The 21,858-nt window shown below is 48.8% G+C and overlaps 1 protein-coding gene across 1 annotated transcript in view; it reads left to right on the top strand.

The window, feature by feature from the left end:
• The window catches only part of LOC130129072 (polyhomeotic-like protein 1), a 39,601-nt gene extending 20,825 nt beyond the window's left edge, over nt 1-18,776 (top strand). Inside the window, exons 7-16 of the mRNA XM_056298868.1 lie at nt 335-401; nt 2,429-3,393; nt 3,877-4,006; nt 4,262-4,440; nt 5,255-5,345; nt 5,618-5,705; nt 6,857-6,903; nt 6,958-7,070; nt 16,148-16,364; nt 18,625-18,776. Of these exons, the coding sequence (XP_056154843.1) occupies nt 335-401; nt 2,429-3,393; nt 3,877-4,006; nt 4,262-4,440; nt 5,255-5,345; nt 5,618-5,705; nt 6,857-6,903; nt 6,958-7,070; nt 16,148-16,364; nt 18,625-18,776 (2,049 nt within the window). The remainder of the gene's footprint in view (nt 1-334; nt 402-2,428; nt 3,394-3,876; nt 4,007-4,261; nt 4,441-5,254; nt 5,346-5,617; nt 5,706-6,856; nt 6,904-6,957; nt 7,071-16,147; nt 16,365-18,624) is intronic.
• Nucleotides 18,777-21,858: the final 3,082 nt, after the last annotated feature.

Below are 21,858 nucleotides of genomic sequence, written 5' to 3'. Positions count from 1 at the left end.
AGGGGTCAGAAGACGTGGTTCTGATGCTGACTGGGCTGCTGGCAGCTCGGCTCAGAGTAGAGTTTGGTTTTTACAGACTGACAAAAGAAGACAGAAGCGTTGGTGAACGCTCGGGGTTGTGCAGGATGTGCTGTGTTCAGTCAGAGAGAATTCTCTGGTTCTGAATATCAGATCTTTTTTCTTTGGTATTTTTGTTTTTGGGTTTTTGAATTTGTTTTGTTGTAAATTTTGATAACGAAAAACTCGTGTAAACGGAATCGGATAGAAATAAAAGTCTGTTTTAAAGTTCATCCCTCTGTCTGTCTCTCACTCACTCTCTGTCTCACTCTCTCAGGTCCAGAATCTGGCCATTCGAGGGGTCTCCAGCCCAAAGGGGGTGAAGACGGAAGTCCCGGAGAGGAGCGACTCTGGTAGGATGAACTGGACACTTGTAGCTCAGACTGCCGCCCGCATCACAACCCCCTTTTCTCACGATATACTGAGATCAGAGATGGACAAAGACGCATGGAAATGAGTCTCATTGCAACATACTAAGTACCTCTCAAATGAACCAGAATCAGATTTTATTGGCCATGTAAGTTTGCCTACACGTGGAATTTGAATCCAGTTTCGTGACTCTCACAGTGTACATACCTACACAACATACACAGTGTACATAGAATGACAGCACAACAACGCAACAATCTTCAGACATATACACAAGGATGGAATATATACAGGCGAAATAAGAGGCAATAAAGTCTAATGGCGTAGAGGATGTATCAGAGATGCTGAAATAAATGTTCGCAGGTTACTGAGGTAGATGGACATGACCGAGTGTACAGTACAGTATATACAGAATGGTTGGATTTACTTAACAGTGCTACGCGTTCATTTGAATGACAGCCCGCAGAGAGAACCTGTTTTTATGTCTTGTACAGTATTTTATTGGTGTACAGTGACCTGTAGCGCCTACCAGAGGGGAGGAGTTGGAACCGGTTGTGGCCAGGGTGTGATGGGTCTGCAGTGATGCTGCCTGTCCATTTCCTGACTCTGGAGCTGTACAAGTCCTGAAATGAGGGCAGATTGGCACCAATGATTTTCTCTGCAGACGTAAATGTCCATTGGAGTCTGTCCCTGTCCTGTTTGGTGGCCACTCTAAACCTGACAGTGATGGATGTGCAGAGGACAGACTGGATTATTGCAGAGTAGAGCTGAATCAGCAGTTCCTGAGGCAGGTTGAACTTCCTGACCTGGCGGAGAAAGTACATCCTCTGCTGGGCCTTTTTGATGATTGTGTCTATACTCGATGCCCACCTTTGGTCCTGGGAGATTGTGGAACCCAGAAATCAGTAGATTTTTTTTTACCACAGACACAGTGTTGTTGGATATGGTGGTGGTGGTGGTGGGGGGGGGGTGTTAAAGGGCTCCTGCTGAAGTCCACTGTCATCTCCACTGCTTTGAACATGTTCAGCTCCAGGTTGTCATGGCCGCACCAGAGGGCCAGCTGATCAAGATCAGGTTGCCCGACCTGGCCATCACCGTAGACAACACCGTGGTGACACCAACTCGGACTGGGAGGAATCTGGGTGTGATCCTGGATGACCAACTGTCGTTTGCTGCAAACGTTGCATCGGTTGCTCACTCCTGCAGATTTCTCCTCTATAACATCAGGAGAATTCTCCCATCCCTCACCGACAAGATGGCACAGGTGCTCATCCAGGTTCTGGTCATCTCCCGGCTGGACTACGGCAACTCCCTCCTTGATGGTGACCCGGCGGCGGCCATCAGATCTCTGGAGCTTGTTCAGAAAGCTGCAGCTCGTCTGGTGTTCAACCGCCCTAAGTTCTCCCACACAACTCCCCTTCTCATGTCCCTACACTGGCCCCCAGGAGCTGCTCACATCCAGTTTAAGACTCTGGTGCTAGCCTACAGGGCAGTGAAAGGAACAGCTCCTTCCTATCTCCAGGCCATGGTCAAGCCCTACACCCCCGTCCGACCACTTGGCTCTGCTGCCTCGGGACGCCTGGTTGCCCCGTCGCTCAGAGGCCCCTGCTGCCGATCGACCCGGTCACGGCTCTTTTCTGTCCTGGACCCACAGTGGTGGAATGAACTACCCACTGATGTCAGGACAGCGGAGTCGCTGCCCATCTTTCAGCGCAGGTTGAAAACTCACCTCTTCAAGAACTACTACCCTGTTACTTGTTCTTAGCACTTACTGTATTCACTCATTTAAAAAAAACTCTTTCTTGTGCTTTTACTTTAGCACTGGTTTTGCTCTTAGATGCTTGTTTAGATGCATTTATGACCTCTGATGACCAGTAGTTCTCCTGACTTCCTACGGTAAATGATGCACTTATTGTAAGTCGCTTTGGATAAAAGCGTCGGCTAAATGACTGTAATGTCATGTAATGATTGACTAATTGAATTTCTTGTTTTTCTTTTCCAGCCTCCTACTCTTTGATACAGACCACTCACCAGTCCAACTCTCAGTCCCCCACCAAGCCTCAGTTGTCCCACATCAAAATCCCCACCTATCCCCAGCCCGCCAACCTCAAGTCCCACCCTCCCTCCTCCAGTTCCTCCTCCAGCTCCTCCATCCCTCTCTCCCAGCTCTTGCTGCATGGGCCCCGGGCCCTCACCACTGTCACCACTGCCGCCACAGCCACTCACATCTTGGTTCCCACATCCAGCGGCACATCCCAGCCTCACGGCTACCCGGTCGGCGCGGCAACCATCAAGCCAGCGGTCAACGCCCAGACACTGGTGGTGCAGCCGCTTCAGAAGACTGCCCTTGCCCCAGAGAAACCGGGCCATGGCAATGGGCCGGTCCCGATCCAGCCCAAGACCCTGCAGGGACTCCGCCTGCCCCTTCAGCTGCCCTCCAGGAACCCCCCGCCTATCCTTCCTGCCCCTGCCCCCTCCGGCAGCTCTGCCCAGCCTCCTGCAGTGCCACCGCCGCACATCCCAGTGCAGATAGTGGGAGCCAGGCAGAGCACACTGGCAAACCCCCAGGCTTTGGCACTGGCACAGGCCCGTAGCAGCTGCAGCCAGGATGGAGCGTCCGTGCTAAGCAGCTCATCCAGCCTGCTCACTATGGTGGCCTCCATCGCCTCGAGGGAGGGTGGGGTCATCGGCCGGGGGATGGGCCTCAAGGCACTCCAGTCACCCAAGGAGGCACCCCCGCTGGCGCAGGTCACTCACGTTCACCCACAAGCCAACCAGAGCTCTGCGCAAAGCCAGAACGGAAGTCCCACTTCCTCCACCGCCTCCCTGGGCTCCCCAGCTGTCTCTTCGCCCACCTCCTTGCTCTTAGGCTCCTCTGCTGCCCTCCCCCAGGCTGGCGAGGAGCCGAGAGGAGCATCTGGCGTCATGACAACCAATGGAGAGTCAGTAGGGAGTCAGCAGACACAGGTTAGCTGTGTGCCCCTTTCTCCATGTGTGTTTGTATGTGTTTCTTTTGTGTGTGTGTGTGTTTTCATTGATCAACACTCATGAGGACCAAATGTCCTCATAAGAATCGAATAATGGACCACCTCCTAGTGGGGACATTTTTTTGGCCCCCATGAGGAAAAGGGTTTATTTCTGGACTAGTAGTTGGGTTTATGGAAAGGGTCACTACTGGGGTTATTGTTAGGCTTAGGTCTAGTATTAAAGGCATTTGAATTAGGCTCAGGGTCCCAGTTAGGGTCGGTTTTAGGGTTTGAGGTTAGGGACATTTCTTTGAGCCTAACATAAATGTTTGGCCCCCATGAGGATAGATAAACATGTTAAATTAAGTTCCTCAGTCTGTTGTGGGTATTTTCTCATGCCGCGGCACACTGGTATACAATGTGTAGTGTTAGCGACTGATGCCGCTGTTTGGTCCTGAATGCCGTCGTCTTGTTTCAGGGGAAGCACATGACCAGCTCGCTGAAAAGAAAGTCAGAATCCAGTCCAGCCCATGAGGAAGATGGCCCCTCGCCGCCACGGCTGCAGCCTGTCAGAGACCACCCGCCAGCTCTCACCTCCAACACCGCTGAAGCGGGTAACAACAGATCAGTGTTGGAGAGTATAAAAAAAACAACAACATTTATTTGCATCGTCACGATTGTAGCTTTAACACCAACGTCACAGGTTTGAATCTGGTCCAGGTTCCCGTCTCGAATCCCATCCCTTCTCTCATCGTTCCTTCCAGTTACTCTCCACGGTCCTGTTTTATAAAGGGGAAACTACCAAGAACAATCATCACTGAAAAGTTCTTTTTATCCTTTTCTCTTCTTCCCACCTGTGGGGTGCCCAGGTGCCGGTGCTCCCTCCTCCTCGTCAGGCTCCCCATCTCCTCCCCCGGCCTTGTCCGTCTCGCGTGTGGGCGGGGGTCAGGGGGAGCGGGCTCCTCCCCCGCAGGCTGTGGTCAAACCTCACGTACTCACTCACCTCATCGAGGGCTTTGTCATCCAGGAAGGGGCGGAGCCATTCCCTGTGAGTACATGGAATGTGTAGTTTTTCTCTATGTAGTCTCAGTTTCTTTGCGGTGGCGTGTGGTTTTTGGTGTAGAATCCTTGTCTTGCAGTTTTACAATTGTTAAACTTGGACTGAAATTGAAACATTAACATTTTCTAACATCACTTCTTATTCTAATGGTCATGCATTTTGTTGCGTCTCATTCCACTGAAAATATTTGAGTATAAAAGATAAAATTCAGTTTTTCCATTTTTCTCTTTTGAAGAGCTCCCTCTAGTGCTTCTCTCAGATCTTTTCTGATACTAATGATGTCGTCACACACTCATTTACATACAGCCAATCAGATCATCACAATACTCAAAATATGAGATTTCCCCACCCACCCTTACCGCCAAACCTTGCTTGCACTTGTCACTCAAAGGTCAGCTCATGAATATTAATGAGGGCTAGACCACACCCTCAGTGCTTTAGACAACTGAAAAGTTATGAATAGAGGAGGAAAAAAGCACAAAATTAGTCACTTATAGATTAAAAAAAATGTTGCTGAATGTTTTATTAGGCTGTCTTCAATGTTTTTTAGATATGAAAAGTTAAATCTGATTATTGATTTTAGTCTGACTTTAAGGTTGAGTGGTTAGTAATAAAGTATAACTGGATTTTTTTTTTTTTTTACAGAAAAACAAAGTTTATGTTATGAAAGTAAATGCGACGTTTAATTCTGTCAGTTCTGAGGGAACTGCTTCCTGTTATGCTGATTGCCATTGTCAGAACAAGGTCTTTGGTCACTGGTCAGTCAGCTGTCGTTCTTTCTGCTGTTTTGTTTGATTGACAGGTGTGTGGTCCAGTGAAGGATTTGGCTGGTGAGGATTTGACCAATGACAGTCCGGACACCAATCAGTCTGAGTCTGTAACCACAGCAACAGGTAACAATGTAACGCCTCTGATAGTAAGCGATAAACTTAAACCTAAAGAAATTAAAAATCAAAACAGGAAACATCAGTCCATCAATAAATTCTATAAAAAGCGTCAACATGACTTGTTTGTTTTTAGCATCTGAACTTTTGTGTATTTTCTTGTGATGTCACACTCTCAAAGCAGAAAGCGATGATTCATATGCACGTTATGCAGACTGATTTCAAATACTTTCCTCTTTTTGCATCACTTTGTTTTTACCCTCTCTTCTTTGTTTTGTCAGTGCTCAAATGCGAGTACTGTAAGAACTTCGCCCCCGCCAGCCAGTTCAGAGGAACAAAAAGGTTCTGCTCAATGACCTGTGCCAAGAGGTATTTTAACATGCATGACGTATGACCCACACAGTGGTAGCCATCTTGGAAATCTCTCAAAATCTCACTGTCATCACAGTAGTCTGTTGTGTCTCAAAAGTAATGTGACGGGCGTCCGGGTGGTCTGGCGGTCTATTCCGTTGCCTACCAACACGGGGATCACTGGTTTGAATCCCCGCGTTACCTCCGGCTTGGTCAGGTGTCCCTACAGACACGATTGGCCGTGTCTGCGGGTGGGTATGTGTCCTGGTCGCTGCACTAGCGCCTCCTCTAGTGGGTCGGGGCGCCTGTTCGGGGGGGGGGGACTGGGGGGAATAGCATGATCCTCCCATGCGCTACGTCCCCCTGGTGAAACTCCGCGCTGTCAGGTGAAAAGAAGCGGCTGGCGACTCCACATGTATGGGAGGAGGCATGTGGTAGTCTGCAGCCCTCCCCGGATCAGCAGAGGGGGTGGAGCAGCGACCTGGACGGCTCGGAAGGGTGGGGTAATTGGCCAAATACAATTGGGGAGAAAAGGGGGGCTCCTGAAAAGTCATGAGAACGGTTAAAATTTTGCTTTATGTATGTTTTTGGCTGTTGTCACTCACCTCACATTCACAGTGTGACAGTGAAAGTGCAGTAGAGTCCATTCTCAGCTGGTTACCTCTGTCTGTTTCACAAGCATGAGTTTTCCTGTAAGCTTGAATGTGTTTGCTGTTGTTGCAGCTCTTGTGATTTATAACGTTGGTGCCGCCATGTCAGTCACATCTCTTAAAAATGTGGCACGCGTTACATGGTCTTTATGTTTCACGAGATGCTTTTTTTTTTTTAATGTCAAATCCCAAAACGGCTCAGTTGGTTTCGTTGTTCTGGTCTGAACATCGCTCTTGATGTGTTCCATGTCGTAGTGTACGCTGTGCCTATTATATGTCCCTGCTATGTAAACAATGCATACATTGCATTGTTTTGACTAGTGAACTGTGAATATATGTTTGTTTTTCCAATTTGTTATGCTTCTGCTTTGCATTCAGCCCTTTGCCCCACTACATGTGTACACCAGGTTGTGTATTATGGATGGTGCAAAGGGAACCAACAGTATGTGTTGCTTGCCTGGGCCTCAGTACCGTATATGTTACTCTTTGTCTACGATACAGTATGTATTGGTTCCCCAGGTACAACGTCAGCTGCAGCAAGCACTTCCGCATGAAGCAGAGCCAAGGTCACAGACAGGGTCAGGGTCAAGGTCATTCCCAAGGGCACGATCAAGACCAAGGTCACCTCTCGCACTTGGACGAAGACGGAGGGGTCGCTAGGAGGAAGGTACCGCGAAGGACCAGCTCGGAAATAGCCAGCGCTAAGATAGCGGGGAGGCCCATACCGGTCAAGGTAAGAGGCTTCTGGAAGAGCAGAGGAAGGTCGTTTCATGAATGACAGAGGAGACGAGTCAGGCTTTGTTCAGGCAGCACAGTTCAAACTAAAACACATTACAGTTTTTTGCAAACCAGAGAAGAAAAGTAATAAAGGAAACCAGCAGGGTATTACAGTATTGGTAAGATTTCAGTTCAGCAGATTCATATTTGTTGCCTATATATTTTTTGGCCCTGTCATGGCCCGGCGGTCTGTCCAGGGTGTCTCCCCACTTGGCGCCCGGTGACTGCTGGGATGGGCTCCAGCATCCCCGTGACCCTGAGAGCAGCATAAGCGGTTTGGATAACGGGTGTATGGATGGATATTTATTGCCAAGTAGTTCAAGAACATACAAGGAATTTGACTTGGTATGTTGGTGCACAAGGGAGAATTTAACAGCAACAGTAAGGTAAAAGTTTAAAGAATAATATGATATAATAAAATATATATATATATATATATACGGGCGGCACGGTGGCGCAATGCTTAGCACGGTCACCTCACAGCAAGAAGGTCCTGGGTTCGAGCCCCGGGGTAGTCCAACCTTGGGGGTCGTCCCGGGTCGTCCTCTGTGTGGACTTTGCATGTTCTCCCCGTGTCTGGGTGGGTTTCCTCCGGATGCTCCGGTTTCCTCCCACAGTCCAAAGACATGTAGGTCAGCTGAATCGGCCGTACTAAGGCCCAATTTATACTCCAAACGTCGGCTAGCAGACAGACGTCTCTCGACAATTTCGACGTCACGAGAGACACTTTTTGCGTCTCCCAGGGCCGTCGTGTACACGACACATTTCCTTATGTCGCAGACTCGCACACGTTATGTCGCTTAGCTGTGATTGGATAGTTGGATCGAGCGGACGAGGTGTTCGAGCGTTGCCACGGTTTTGCTTGAGAGCGCTGTTTACATTACGCGCGCTCATTCATAAAAAGAACACTCGCTACTGTTTACAACACAGGGCGCGACGCGAAACGTTTCCATAGATACCAGGAGACGGTCAGCGCCATTGCGACAAGCATACATGCAACAACTCGAGAGACACTTTTTTGTCTGCTAGCCGACATTTGGAGCATAAATTGGGCTTAAATTGTCCCTAGGTATGAATTTCTGTGTGTGTGTGTGTGTGTGTGTCGGCCCTGTGTGATGGCCTGGCAGCCTGCCCAGGGTGTCTCCCTACCTGCCGCCCAATGACTGGTGGCATAGGCTCCAGCATCCCCGCAAACCTGAGAGCCGGATAAGCGGTTCGGAAAATGGATGGATGGATGAAAAATATATGCACAAGACAAAATAAAAATAGCTGAAATAAGGTGCTAGCACTGAGCATATTGAAGTACTCTATTTACAAAATTTTAAATGAGAAGTTTCAAGTAAGAAGTTATTTACAGAATGAGAATTATTTGTAGAACAAGAGTTATCTACAGGGTAGTGCGAGCTTTATGCAGTGTGTCCATGCACAGAGGGCTCAGTAGGGCTGATAGATATATTGCGCTGTGTTTGTGCACGTGAGTGAGTGTGGGTGGGTGCATGTATGTAGGTGTATGTCATGTCGTAGTGTGGAGAGAGGGTCAAACAGGGTAGGGGTGGGGGTGCAGTGTCAGGATCTATGGGTGTCTGGGGGCTCGTTAGGAAGATCTACTGCTGTGGGGAAGAAGCTGTTCTTGTGGCGTGAGGTTCTGGTTTTTATAGACCTTAACCTCTTGCCAGAAGGGAGTGGTTTGAAGAGACCATGGCCTGGGTGGGAAGGGTCAACCATGATCTTTCCTGCTCGCCTCAGGGTCCTGGAGGCGTACAGGTCTCGGAGGGCTGGCAGGTTGCAGCCAATCACCCTCTCAGCAGAGCGAATGTTGCGCCGCAGTCTGCCCTTGTCCTTGGCAGTGGCAGCAGCGTACAAGATAGTGATGGAGGAGGTGAGGGTGGATTCAGTGATGGTGGGGTAAAAGTGCACCATCGTTTGCTTTGGCAGGTTGAACTGCTTCAGCTGCCAAGAGAAGTACAACCTGTGCTGTATGGAGATGGGTACCGAAACCTGGTATTGAACAGGCACCGGTGTTGAATGAGGAAAGACCGTAATATTGATGAGGTCCGACATTAACGGTTCTGCTATCGTTATTGGAGAAATTAAGAAAATACATTTCCCATTTATTTGGGCTAGATAAACGTTATCTTGCACCTTTTATTTCACCAACTCCGTTTCTAATTTGCAGTCAGATTAAGACATTTGTCTATGATGCATTTTCACTATTCCCAATCCAGAAGAGAGCTCTCTCTCTTGAAGCCTGTCGTATGTGCGAGCCGAGGGGCAGGGCCAGCCAGCTCTCTGCCTGTCTCTCTCAGACATGCACACACAGGGCCACAGAGGCTGCTCTTCGTGACAATGGCGGAGAGAGAACTAAATGGTCAGAAGTCTGCTTGTACTTCACCAGAGTCGATGCTGACGATGCTCGTTGCTACAAGTGCAACAAGTCTTTTGCATGTAAGGGTGAAAACGCAAGCAATCTTTCGAAACATGTAGCGAAAGTGCATCACATACAGGTGGAGAAATGCAGTTTTTGACCGCCTAGTTCGTAGTTCATCTCGTTGGCCCATCCACCTCAGGTGTATTATGTATGCTAGCAGTCTAGAGCCCACATGGAGTTAACTAAATTATACAAACCTGGGTTAGTGATTAGAAGTAGCGCTCTGTGCAGACATGAGAAAATAAAGCAATGTTAATTCTGTTCTTGAATTGTTTTGTTTTTTCTCTTGGAAAAAAATGGCAAAAAGAACCGATAGGAGTACCGTTAAAGTACCGGATCGATAAGCAGTATCGGTAAGAGTAGTAGTACAGTTAAAATCTTAACAGTACCCATCCCTACTGCTGTGCCTTCTTGCTGAGGGAGCTAATGTTCAGCTCCAGCTTGAGGTCTTGGGTGATGATAGTACCCACCAAGGAAGTGGAAGGATTCCACAGTGTTGACGAGGGAGCCACACAGGGTGATGGGGATGGGTGGTGGTGGGAGGGGGGGGGGGTTCTTTCTGAAGTTCACAAACATCTCCACTCTCTTTAGAGGGTTGAGCTCCAAGTTGTTTTGGTCACACCAGGACACCAGATGGTCAATCTCCCACCTGTAGGCGGACTCATCACCACCAGAGATGAGCCCAATAAGGGTGGTGTCATCAGCAAACTTCAGGAGCTTGACTGACTATTGACTGGAGGTGCAGCTATTTGTTTACAGGGAGAAGAGTAGAGAGGAAAGGACACAGCCTTGAGGGAACCACTGCTGATGAACTGAGAGTCCGAGACATGTTTTCCCAGCTTCGTGTGCTGCCTCCTTTCAGATAGGAAGTCGGTGATCCACCTGCAGGTGGAGTCAGGCACGTGCAGTTGAGAAAGCTTGTCCTGCAGCAGATCCAGGATGATGATGTTGAAGGCGGCGCTGAAATCCACTAATAGGATCCTGGCATGGGTTCCTGCATGGGTTCCTGAGTCCAGGTGCTGGAGGTTGAAGTGGAGCGCCAAGTTTACTGCATTGTCTATAGACCTGTTGGCAAACTGGAGGGGGTCCAGGAGTGGGTTGGTGATGGTTTTAAGGTGGGACAGTACAAGATGCTGAAAAGACTTCATTACCACAGACGTTAGGGCAATGGGTCTGTAGTTCTTGAGGCCTTGGTTTTTTTGGGGATGGGGATGATGCTGGAGGTCTTGAAGCAGGCTGGTTCATGGCATGTCTCCAGTGAGGCGGTAAACATTTCTGTGAACACCGGTGACAGCTGATCAGCACATTGCTTCAGGGTGGAGGGAGAGACAGAATCCAGTCCAGCTGCTTTGCGGGGGTTCTGTCTCTTGAACAGCCTGTTAACCTCCCTCTCCAGGATGGAGGGAATTGTCATTGGGGAAGGGGAGGGGAGGAGGCCTCGAGGTGGGCAGTTGTGGAGAAGCCCAGGCCCCTGTTGAGGCGGGGGAGGAGGAGCCGGTGGTCTGGAGCTGGTGGATGGTGTCAGGACTGACCCATTGTCTTTCAAATCGACAATAGTACTCATTCAGATCGTTGGCCAGGCACAAGTCATTAATGGAGTGGGGTTGGTAGTTGGTGATCTGTCTGAGGCCCTCCCAGACAGAGGCCGAGTTGTTTTCTGAGAACTGTTGTTGAAGTTTCTCAGAGTACAGTCGTTTAGCATTTCTCAACGCCTTGCTAAACCTGTGTGTAGACTCTTTAAACCAGAACTTGTCCCCACTCCTAAACACTTCCTCCTTTTCTAACCTCAGCTAACCTTGGAGTTTAACTGTAAACCAGGGTTTGTCGTTGTTGTAACTAACCCTGATGCGTGATGGTACACCGCTGTCCTCACAGAAGCTGATATGAGACACCACAGCCTCAGTGTACTTATCCGGACTGTTGATGGCAGTCTTGGAAACATCTCAGCCAGTGCAGTCCACGCACACATGAAGATCCTCCATAGCTTCACTGGTCCACTTTGTAGATGTCCTCACAACAGGTTTTGAGTTTTAATTTCTGCCTTGTGTGCAGGAACCAGGTGGCCCATGATGTGGTTCGAGTGGCCCAGTGCAGCGCGGGGGACTGTGTGATAGGCACTATTGATTGCAATGTTACAGTGATCTAAAGTGTTCTCCTCTGGTCGGGCGGTATTTTAGGTGGTTCATGGCTGAGATTCCCTTTGTTAAAGTCGCCGAGGACAATAATGAAAGAGTCCGGGTTTGTCCGCCCCACATACAGTATCTGCTCGGTGAGCAAGCATCGTGCCTCCTGCACGTTGGCCTGGGCTGGCATGTAACCACCAGCCAGAATGAATGAGGAGAACTCATGGGAGGAGTAGAAGGGTTACAGATGATGAGAAACGTTTCCAGAACCGGGGAACAGCGCTGCAGAATCACTATCACACTTACACCAGCCACCGCTGATATGAAAACGACTACCTCCAGCTTCCGTTTTGCCGGAGAGCGCCGTGTCGCGACCCGCTCCGAACAGCTGGAAGCCTGCCAGCTGCAGTGCAGCGTCCAGTACTGATACACACAGCCAAGCTTACGTGAAGCACAAACCGCACAATGGCCAAACGTTAGAGAGAAATACTCCTGGCCATGGAGTGCATAGTCCACATCTGCGGAGACGCACGAGCGTGCCGGCTCATTTCCCTCTCCTCCGGGGTTTCACTGCGTGAGCAAAGGTGAGCACACCTTGGACCAAAATGTCCAGTAATCAGAATCGGCTTAATCGACCAAGTGAGCCTGTGCACACGAGGAATCTGACTCTGGTACACAGCAGCTTCTAGCACTTGTGGAACAGGACATTGGAGGCAAGCGTGTGTGCACAGCAGGCACGTCGGTACTACACAGAGTCTTGGGATTCCACGGCCGGGACGAGAAGGTTGCAAAATAAATCCACAGAAGTCGTTTCCCTGATGGTCATAAGCGCCTCTGTGGCGAAAGAGCGCCGGGTATTGTAGTAAAACTCAAGAGTTTGCAAACCGAACGATGGAGCACAATGCACACCAACACACCGAGGCTGCCATCTGCGGCACCATCGCAGGGTCTATAAAGCAGCACAAAGCAAAAGTGTAAAATAGAGCATTATGAGCAGGGGTTGTGTTATAATTAGTCATGATGTGTCACCGTGATGGACAGTAACGTCACAGTCTGTTAATCCAGTCATGTTTGTGTCGATATTATATGATATTATGGCCTGGCGGCCTGTCCAGGGTGTCTCCCCGCCTGCCACCCAATGACTGCTGGGAAAGGCTGCAGCATCCCTGTGACCCTGAGAGCAGGATAAGTGGTCCAGCTGGATGGATGGATATTATATGATATGACATGATATTATATGATATGATATTATAAAATATTATGTTATATGATGTTATATTTGGGGTTGCATATCTGTGATTGTGTGGATTATAGTGCTTGATGCCAAGTCTACAATAGGCTTTGATAGGGCGGTGCTAAACAAAAATATAAAAAGTTATGGAAAGATGGGTGTCTCGGTAGCGTAGCGGTCTATTCCGTTGCCTACCAACACAGGGATCGCCGGTTCGAATGCCTGTGTTGCCGTCGGCTTGGTTGGGCATCCCTACAGACACAACTGGATGTGGATATGTGTCCCGGTCGCTGCGCTAGAGCCTCCTCTGGTTGGTCGGGGCACCTGTTCGGGGTGGAGGGAGTACTGAGGCGTGATCCTCCCACGCACCACGTCCCCCTGGTGAAACTCCTCACTGTCAGGTGAAAAGAAGCGGCTGGTGACTCCACATGTATGGGAGGAGGCATATGGTAGTCTGCAGCCCTCCCCGGATCAGCAGAGGGGGTGGGGCAGAGACCGGAAGAGTGGGGTAATTGGCCAAGTACAGTTAGGGAGAAAAAGGGGGAAAATTAAAAAAGAATAAAAAGTTATGGAAAGATGAAAAAATAGTAATTCCTCCATACTGGAACCTCACGTGTGCACATCGGCAGCATTGAATGTGATTTTTAAATGGCAGGAAGCCTACCTCACACAGGCAGCAAAAAGTCATGCAGTCTTATGGTTTGCTCATGCTTTATACCCCTGTTGAACCATAAATATGTTAACGTGAGGGGAAAAAAGCCAACGAATCAAATTCGTTATGTTAAATCGATCAGCTTTTGGAATTATCCATCAATCAATTGTCCGTCAATCAATTATCCATGCTTCTAAGATTTGGTGATGTCAGAAAATTCTTGGTGAACACCTCCCCGGAGAATAAGAGCAGCACCCATTAAAAGGGATGTTAGATATAAGCGGTCTATTCCGTTGCTACCAACACAGGGATCGCCGGTTCAAATCCCCATTTGACCTCCGGCTTGGTCGGGCGTCCCTACAGACACAATCAGCTGTGTCTGTGGGTGGGAAGCCGGATGTGGGTATGCATCCTGGTCGCTGCTCTAGCGCCTCCTCTGGTGGGTCGGGGCACCTGTTCAGGGGGGAATAGCGTGATCCTCCCACGCGTTTATGTCCCCCTGGTGAAACTCCTCTCTGTCAGGTGAAAAGAAGCAGCCGGCGACTCCACATGTATGGGAGGAGGGATGTGGTAGTCTGCAGCCCTGCCCGGATCAGCAGAGGGGGTGGAGCAGAGACCGGGATGGCTCAGAAGAGTGGGGTAATTGGCCGGATACAATTGGGGAGAAAGGGGGGAGGGGATCTGATGTTAAAGTCAACAGAAAAAGTTCCTCAGGCCCAACATCCTGTTTGACTTCCTGGTTTAGTTCTCTTATTTTCATTCACGCAGCTTCTGCATTCACCTTGCTTTGTATTCACACATTCTTCACAACCGTCTTCCATCGCCGGTCACTGAGCAGCTTCAACACAGTAACTCATTCAAGTACATCCACCTCCTGAAGCAACGGCTCACCCCCCAAAACCTCCGACCACAACCTCAGACCACACAACTGCCAGTTTCTGCACCGCCGCGGGACAAAACGCCAAGCTAAAGGGGGGAATATGGCTTCCTGCTCAGCCAGACCCGGTCTCTTACATCCACCTTGGGGCACCACAGACAGCTTTTAAAAACAGGCCCAAAGCTCTCGATTTGTTAAAGGCGGCCTTTCCTTCCTTCTGCGGCTGGCTGCAAACCACAACTCCCAAACCTCCCGTGCTGCTTCTGAACTGCTCAGCTTGTTTCTCTTTTAGGTGATTTAATGAGAAGTGCGTTGAACATAAACTGTGTTGCCATTATTACTCCCTTATTGCTTATTGTTAGGCATGTCCTCGTATATCGGTATATCGATCGGTTTGTTGTATTGAGAAAATCTGGAGGCATCAACATACTCAAATTGGGCGGCACGGTGGCCCAGTGGTTAGCGCTGTCGCCTCACGGCAAGAAGGTTCTGGGTTCGAGCCCCGGGGTTGTCCAACCTTGGGGGTCATCCCAGGTCGTCCTCTGCGTGGAGTTTGCATGTTCTCCCCGTGTCTGCGGCGGGTTTTCTCCGGGTGCTCAGGTTTCCCCCACCATCAGAAAGACATGTTAGGGTTAATAGTCCAGTCTGTGCCCCTGAGCAAGGCATGGCAAGACAAGCTGGAGTCGGTCCCCAGGTGCTGCACAGTGGCTGCCCACTGCTGCTAGCTACACAGCTAGGTTGGGTTAATGCAGAGCAGAATTTCCCCCCACGGGATTAATAAAGTACATATAAATATAACATAATTTTTGCCATCCTGTGTTTTCCTGTTCGGGGTTAGAGCGTTGTGCTCTGGTGCCCGCCTGCCCGCCTGCCCGCCTCCCCTAAACCAGCGGGTTTCCATTGCAATCAGCAAACGACTTTGTCGTAGATATAAAAACCAAATAAGCCGAGTACTTGACTTATGGAGCGAAGTTTCACCTAGATGCCTCATTCACTTCAATAAAATGGTTGCATGCCTACCAACACGGGGGATCGCCAGTTCGAATCCCTGTGTTACCTCTGGATTGGACAGGCATCCCTACAGACACAATTGGCCGTGTCTGTGGGTGGGACGCTGGGTGTGGGTATGTGTCTTGGTCGCTGCACTAGCGCCTCCTCTGGTCGGTCGGGGTGCCTGTTCAGGGGGGAGGGGGAACAGCGTGATCCTCCCACGCGCTACGTCCCCCTGGTGAAACTCCTCACCGTCAGGTGAAAAGAAGCGGCTGGCGACTCCACATGTATGGGAGGAGACATGTGGTAGTCTGCAGCCCTCCCCGGATCGGCAGAGGGGGCGGAGCAGCGACCGGGACGGCTCAGGAGATTGGGGTGATTGGCCAGATTCAATTGGGGAGAAAAGGGGGGGGATTCAAAATAAACAAATAAACCGAGTGCTTGACTTATGGAGCAAAATGTGATCTGGATCCCTAATTCATGTCAGTGAAATGGTTGTTACCTGATATTCTTATTCTTCTCAGTCAGATTCTGAGTGCTGCTCTTGTCCTTATTACACGTGATTTGAGCAAGTTTATAAGCTGTCTACTATTTTTATTTGCCAGTATAAATAAACACCTGGGATTTGTTCTGATTATTGATACTTGAAAGTATTATTATTATTATTGATTTTAATATTACTGCTAATAGGTGGTGAAATACCTTGCTAAAGGGTTCTCCTCCTCTCCACAGTGCCGCTCAGAGTCCAGCCACTCAGACGAGGGCTCCAGCGGCGAGGAGGAAGAGGAGGAAGACGATCCCATGTCCCTCTCCCCTGCCTCCTCATCTGCTTCCTGCCACCAGCCGCCTCCTCTGCTCCCGCTGGAGGGCTCTGCACCCACCTGTCTGGCCGGTAGCCCTGCCCACTGGACCGTGGAGGAGGTGTCCCGCTTCATATCTACCCTGCAAGGTCCGAAGGTTTTCTATGAGATTCTTTAATGTGAAACGAAAGCACCGCCGAACTTTTCACCCCCCCACCAGAGCCACCTAGAGGCCCATTCGGTTCACAACATGTGGATAGACTTAAAATCCGCGAAGAAGTACACAAGAAATGCGTTTCAGTTTGTCCAGCTGTGGAAAGTCTGTAGCACCGCTCAGATGTGAAGCGCGTCACGAAGCTCCAGCTCCCAGACGTTTAGCCTCAGTCTCGGCTGTACCCTCTGTGTGCAGTCCAAACATCTAAAAGCATATGCTGTTGTACGACATTTAAGATTTTGCTTTTTTTCTACCAAAATAATCCTCATTGGTAAGAAAATTGGGGGAAACATTTTTTTTCTGCACCCCCCCCCCCCCGCTATTCTGTCTTAGTCTCTCCTCATATTCTATCACGTGGTATTGTCCGTGTGGTTTCATTCAAGGTAGGATTTCACAGAAACTCCATCGACAGAGCTGTAAGTAATATGTTCACTACCACCTTTAACCTGCTTTTAAATGTTTCTGATGTGTCAACTTGCTTTTCTGGGTTGTCGGTTGTCTAAAAACACGATTCAGACGAGCTAACCTTGGCTCTGTTGAACTGCTGCAAAAGCATCTGTTGTATAATGTCAGTTTTTGGGCGGCACGGTGGCACAGTGGTTACCGCTGTCGCCTCACAGCAAGAAGGTCCTGGGTTCGAACCCCGAGGTAGTCCAACCCTCGGGGGTCGTCCCAGGTCGTTGCATGTTCAAAAAGACATGCATGTTAGGGTTAATACTCTTGTCTGTGCCCCTGAGCAAGGCATGGCAAGACGAACTGGAGTTGGTCCCCGGGCGCTGCACGGCGGCTGCCCACTGCTGCTAGCTACACAGCTAGGATGGGTTAAATGCAGAGCATAATTTCCCCACCGGGATCAATAAATTATAAAAATAAAGAAGTGAATGTCCAGCCAGGGTGTGATGGAAACATTATGTAACGGCAGCTTCTCAATTAAACAAAGTGACAGTTGATACCACACCTACTTCCAAATGCAAATCTAAGTTTGAAAAGTGGGGATTTTTCCCTTTATCTCGATCTACAACAGGTTTAGCACATGAAAACTGTTTGCAGTTGTTCCTCATCGTTTCTGCATCTCTGGGGGGGCGTTGACACAGTTTTTTAGTGGTGTCTCGTGACCTCGGTGGGCGGACAGGCAAACTGCAGCCTAGTTTAGTTTGGGTTTCTTATCTCCGCTCTAATTTAAAGACACTGTTCGAAAAACGTCCTCGTGGGGCGTCCGGGTGGCGTGGCGGTCTATTCCATTGCCTGCCAATATGGGGCTCGCCGGTTCGAATCCCCGCGTTCCCTCCGGCTTGGTCGGGCGTCCCTACAGACACCATTGGCCGTGTCTGCGGGTGGGAAGCCGGATGTGGGTATGTGCTCTGGTCGCTGCACCAGCGTCTCCTCTGATCGGTTGGGGGCACCTCTTTTGGGGGGAGGGGGAACGTCCCCCTGGGGAAACTCCTCACTGTCAGGTGAAAAGAAGCGGCTGGTGACTCCACATGTATCGGAGGAAGCATGTGGTAGTCTGCAGCCCTCCCCGGATCAGCAGAGGGGGTGGGGCAGTGACCGGGACGGCTCAGGAGAGCGGGGTGATTGGCCGGATACAATTGGGGAGAAAAAACCAAAACAACAGGACCTCGTTCTCTCGGCGAAGCGTCATTTCTGACGGTGGAAATGACGTCCACAACGTCAGCACAGAGGATTTGATGGACGACGATGCAGAAGCTTGCGCAGGATGCATTCTGGTAGGTGTGGACGCCATGGGACAGACTCTGTGAGCAGGACACCCCTGATTTCTCAGTCAGTATAGTACACAGGGAGGACTTTATTACTTCAGTTGATGATGTTGCTCATCAGTACGGACTGTACACCAACAAAACCATCAACACGTTTTCTCTTTAAGACGGTGATGCATATTCTGTTCACAGCAGTCGTGCGTCACGTCCGTGACCCGGTGTCCGTTTTTGTTGGATCGGTCACATTCATCTTGACAAGTTGCTTCGTTTCAAAGGCTTGTGTGGAAAGGTTTCATTTATATGAATGTAGTTGGTAAGTTGGACTTGTCAAACTTTGTCCCTCTCGCTCTCTCGGGTTTGCTTTGCTGACCGTTTTTTCCTATAATCTCTCCTTCTCTTGTCGCTCTCCTCCTCCCTCTCCATTCCTCTATTAATTCTACTCCTCTCTCTTCCTGCTCCTGTCCTCCTCTTTCGCAGGCTGTGAGGAGTTGGGCCCCCAGTTCCTGTCCCAGGAGATTGATGGGCAGGCCCTGCTGCTGCTCAAAGAGGAGCATCTCATGTCCACCATGAACATCAAGCTGGGCCCCGCCCTGAAGATCTGCGCCCACATCAACAGTCTGAGAGACTGATTAGATGTGACCAGCCCGACGGTTCCGAGACGAGGGACGCCTTCTGGAACCGATCCTGCGGGTCCGTTTTACAAATCCGGGGTGTCTGTAGGTGCTGAAAACGGTCTCGCAGCATCTTCAAACCTATAATTTAAAGTGAAGGTCTCCGAAGGTCTAGAATACAGCTAACTGCGTTTAGCTGAGTTTTAGATTTACCTTGACATTTTTTTATGCACTTTTCCGACAAGAACTTTTCTGTCGCACGAGCCTGGTGGGTGGAAGGTCCGCTTTTTTTTTTAATGTTTATTCAACTAGTATTGAAAAACTGTCCCCGAGATTTTTGAATCGAAGTTAATGACACCCTGCAGACACCCTGTCTACGTCGAGTCCTGGTCTTATCCGGAAACCCTGTTGTGGCTTGGGTGGACGCAGTAATTTAACTATCTCCAGAATTTCACTGTAGGCATTTTTAGCTCTATGAAATGACAGCGTTTGTATAGTGCTTCTTTTTGCTGAGGAAACAAAGTGCTTTTCATGAAACAACTGCATCATATTACAGTATTGGTGACCGCAGTGGGAATCAAACCCCCAACTTGTGGCAGCATCGGTGCCGTGCTTAAAGGTGTACGCCGCCACAACACCGGCTCTCTGAGCTACACAGGACTGACCGTGGTCATGGCATTTCCGCCTGGTTTGGACCTCAAATAGGCCAACAAGTGTTTCTAATTTATATACCTTGATACTAATTTGGCATTAATCTGAATAAAACTTGAATTTGTCTCGTTTCACACAGTTAAGGCCGTTTAAGGTTCGTATTTAACGAGGCGGAGGTGTTTCAAACTACAAATCCACCCCCTAGCTTCTGTCTAATCCCAGCTTCAGACTTCATCTCTATGCAGATCGTCATTATTTAACAGGGAATTCAGTTAACTGAGCCTTGAATTATGGGAATTATCTTCTCGTTCTCTCAAACATTTTCCGAGATTTTTCCCCATGGCGGATGCGCCTTCAAGTACTGTTGTCATAACCGGAGTGTCACTTTCTCTTTCACAATGGTGTAACCAGCCGCTCCCCAGCTGCACAGTGGTGTTTTCGGAAGTAAAGGAAAATATCAAGGGCTTGATTTCTGCGTAATGACCTCATAAAAAAAAAAAATCTAAAGAAAGGGAGAAAATGTGTGAACGCCATAATTTTGATTTTAAGTCCTCCGACGCTACATTTGTGAACAAATGAAAAAGGAAGTACGCAAAACGAGGCTTGTAGCCACCACACGTGGACCAAAATCCATCAGGAGCGAGACGAGGGGTGTGATGAGTATGAATGTAAGGGTTTGTGAGATAACCTTAAACTATTGTGTAATAAGTGTAATATTTGCCTTTATATTTAAATGAACACTTTTTTTTGCTGGACTACCTTGTTTAAGCTATTTAGATTTTTTTTTTTTTTTACATTATCTGTGAACCTTGTGGCCTTTCTTCGTAGTCTTTACAGTAGTTCCGGACAACTGTCCTTTTTTTTAAAAAAAAAAAGAAAAAAAATGCTCATCATTTCTTTGATATTAGTGCTTACCTTTTTACACTTGTCATTTCAAGCAATGACATCTGTTGCCTTTCCCAGAAAACATGACTGAGAAGTCGTAGCTATCTTTGGAAACTTTGCAAACCGACACAGACCGTCTTCCTCGTAGCTTTGTCACATGTGTATCTACCTACTTAACCTAGCTAGCTAGCTAGCTACTTTGTTAGCATTGACCGTGGCTATGTTTTCGCTCCGGAAAGAAGAAGTAATAATCTTTGATAGCTGTGTGTTTTACAGTTTGGAGTCCCCCCAGGATTTTGCGTTGAATCAAACACGTTTTTTGTTCTTCTACAAATTGTTTCCCTCCATGTATGGCGAGGGCTCGCGGCCTTTGTTTGCACTTACTCTGCTATAGAACCGGGACTGGCCCAAGTTTCCCCCAAAGTCACCGCGATTCCAATGAGGTAAAACTTGTGTAAAAACAAACCAACAAACCATTTCAAATTTGTACTTGACTTGTGGTGCTGATGGAACTAGCACTTTCTTGACTAGCGTAATTCTGAATGGCTTCGGAAACCTTCGGAAGAGAACTTGAAACAAACCGGAGTATTTTTGATGGACGTAATTGCAGCAAAAGAGCAAAATCCTGAAGGGACCAGTTTGAAGCTTTGATAAGGCGAGGTTAATGATATCATGCAAATAAATCACGTGTAGAATGATTTGAAAACGGTGATCCTTGTGCTTTTTTCCCCCTCCCATCTTTTTCCCCCCAATTGTACTTGGCCGATTACCCCCACTCTTCCGAGCCGTCCCGGTCGCTGCTCCACTCCCTCTGCCGATCCGAGGAGGGCTGCAGACTACCACACGCCTCCTCCCATACATGTGGAGTTGCCAGCCGCTTCTTTTCACTTGACAGTGAGGAGTTTCACCAGGGGGGCTGTGGGAGGATCACGCTATTCCCCCGGTTCTCCTTCCCCTCTGAACAGGCGCCCTGACCAACCAGAGGAGGCGCTAGTGCAGTGACCAGGACACATACCCATATCGGGCCTCCCACCCGCAGACACGGCCAATTGAGTCTATAGGGACGCCCGAACAAGCCAGAGGTAACACGGGGATTTGAACCGGCCACCCCTGTGTTGGTGGGCAATGGAATAGACCACTATGCTACCCAGACACCCTTGTGCCTTGGTGACTTGCACCATTTTGCCCCTCCATATACTAGACTGAACCAAATCCTTGCTAGGAGAGATTCTACGACTCTTTATAGGGCAGCAGTTGCTATATTTTTTACAGGAAAAACGTGCTTTGTCATTTTTCTACAGCAGTGCTGTACCTCACATCATACCCACTGAAAGCTGGGAGTTGCCTGGTACAAATAGTCATCTACTGATGGCCCATAAACAACTGCAGGATAGACAGGACCTGTGGCAACTCGAAAAACAAAGCTGGAACCAAGATCAGATCTCCATCTTTATATATTAGTCTTTTTTAGATACGCAGACACACATTTCCGACATATAAACAAGTCATATATTGCTCTTTCAAATATTACTCAAGATATGTACTACAAAGCGGGTGTGTTTCA

This window comes from Lampris incognitus, chromosome 18 (genome assembly GCF_029633865.1).
Source record: "Lampris incognitus isolate fLamInc1 chromosome 18, fLamInc1.hap2, whole genome shotgun sequence".
NCBI classification, from domain to species: domain Eukaryota; kingdom Metazoa; phylum Chordata; class Actinopteri; order Lampriformes; family Lampridae; genus Lampris; species Lampris incognitus.
This window is presented reverse-complemented; position numbering and strand designations above follow the sequence as displayed.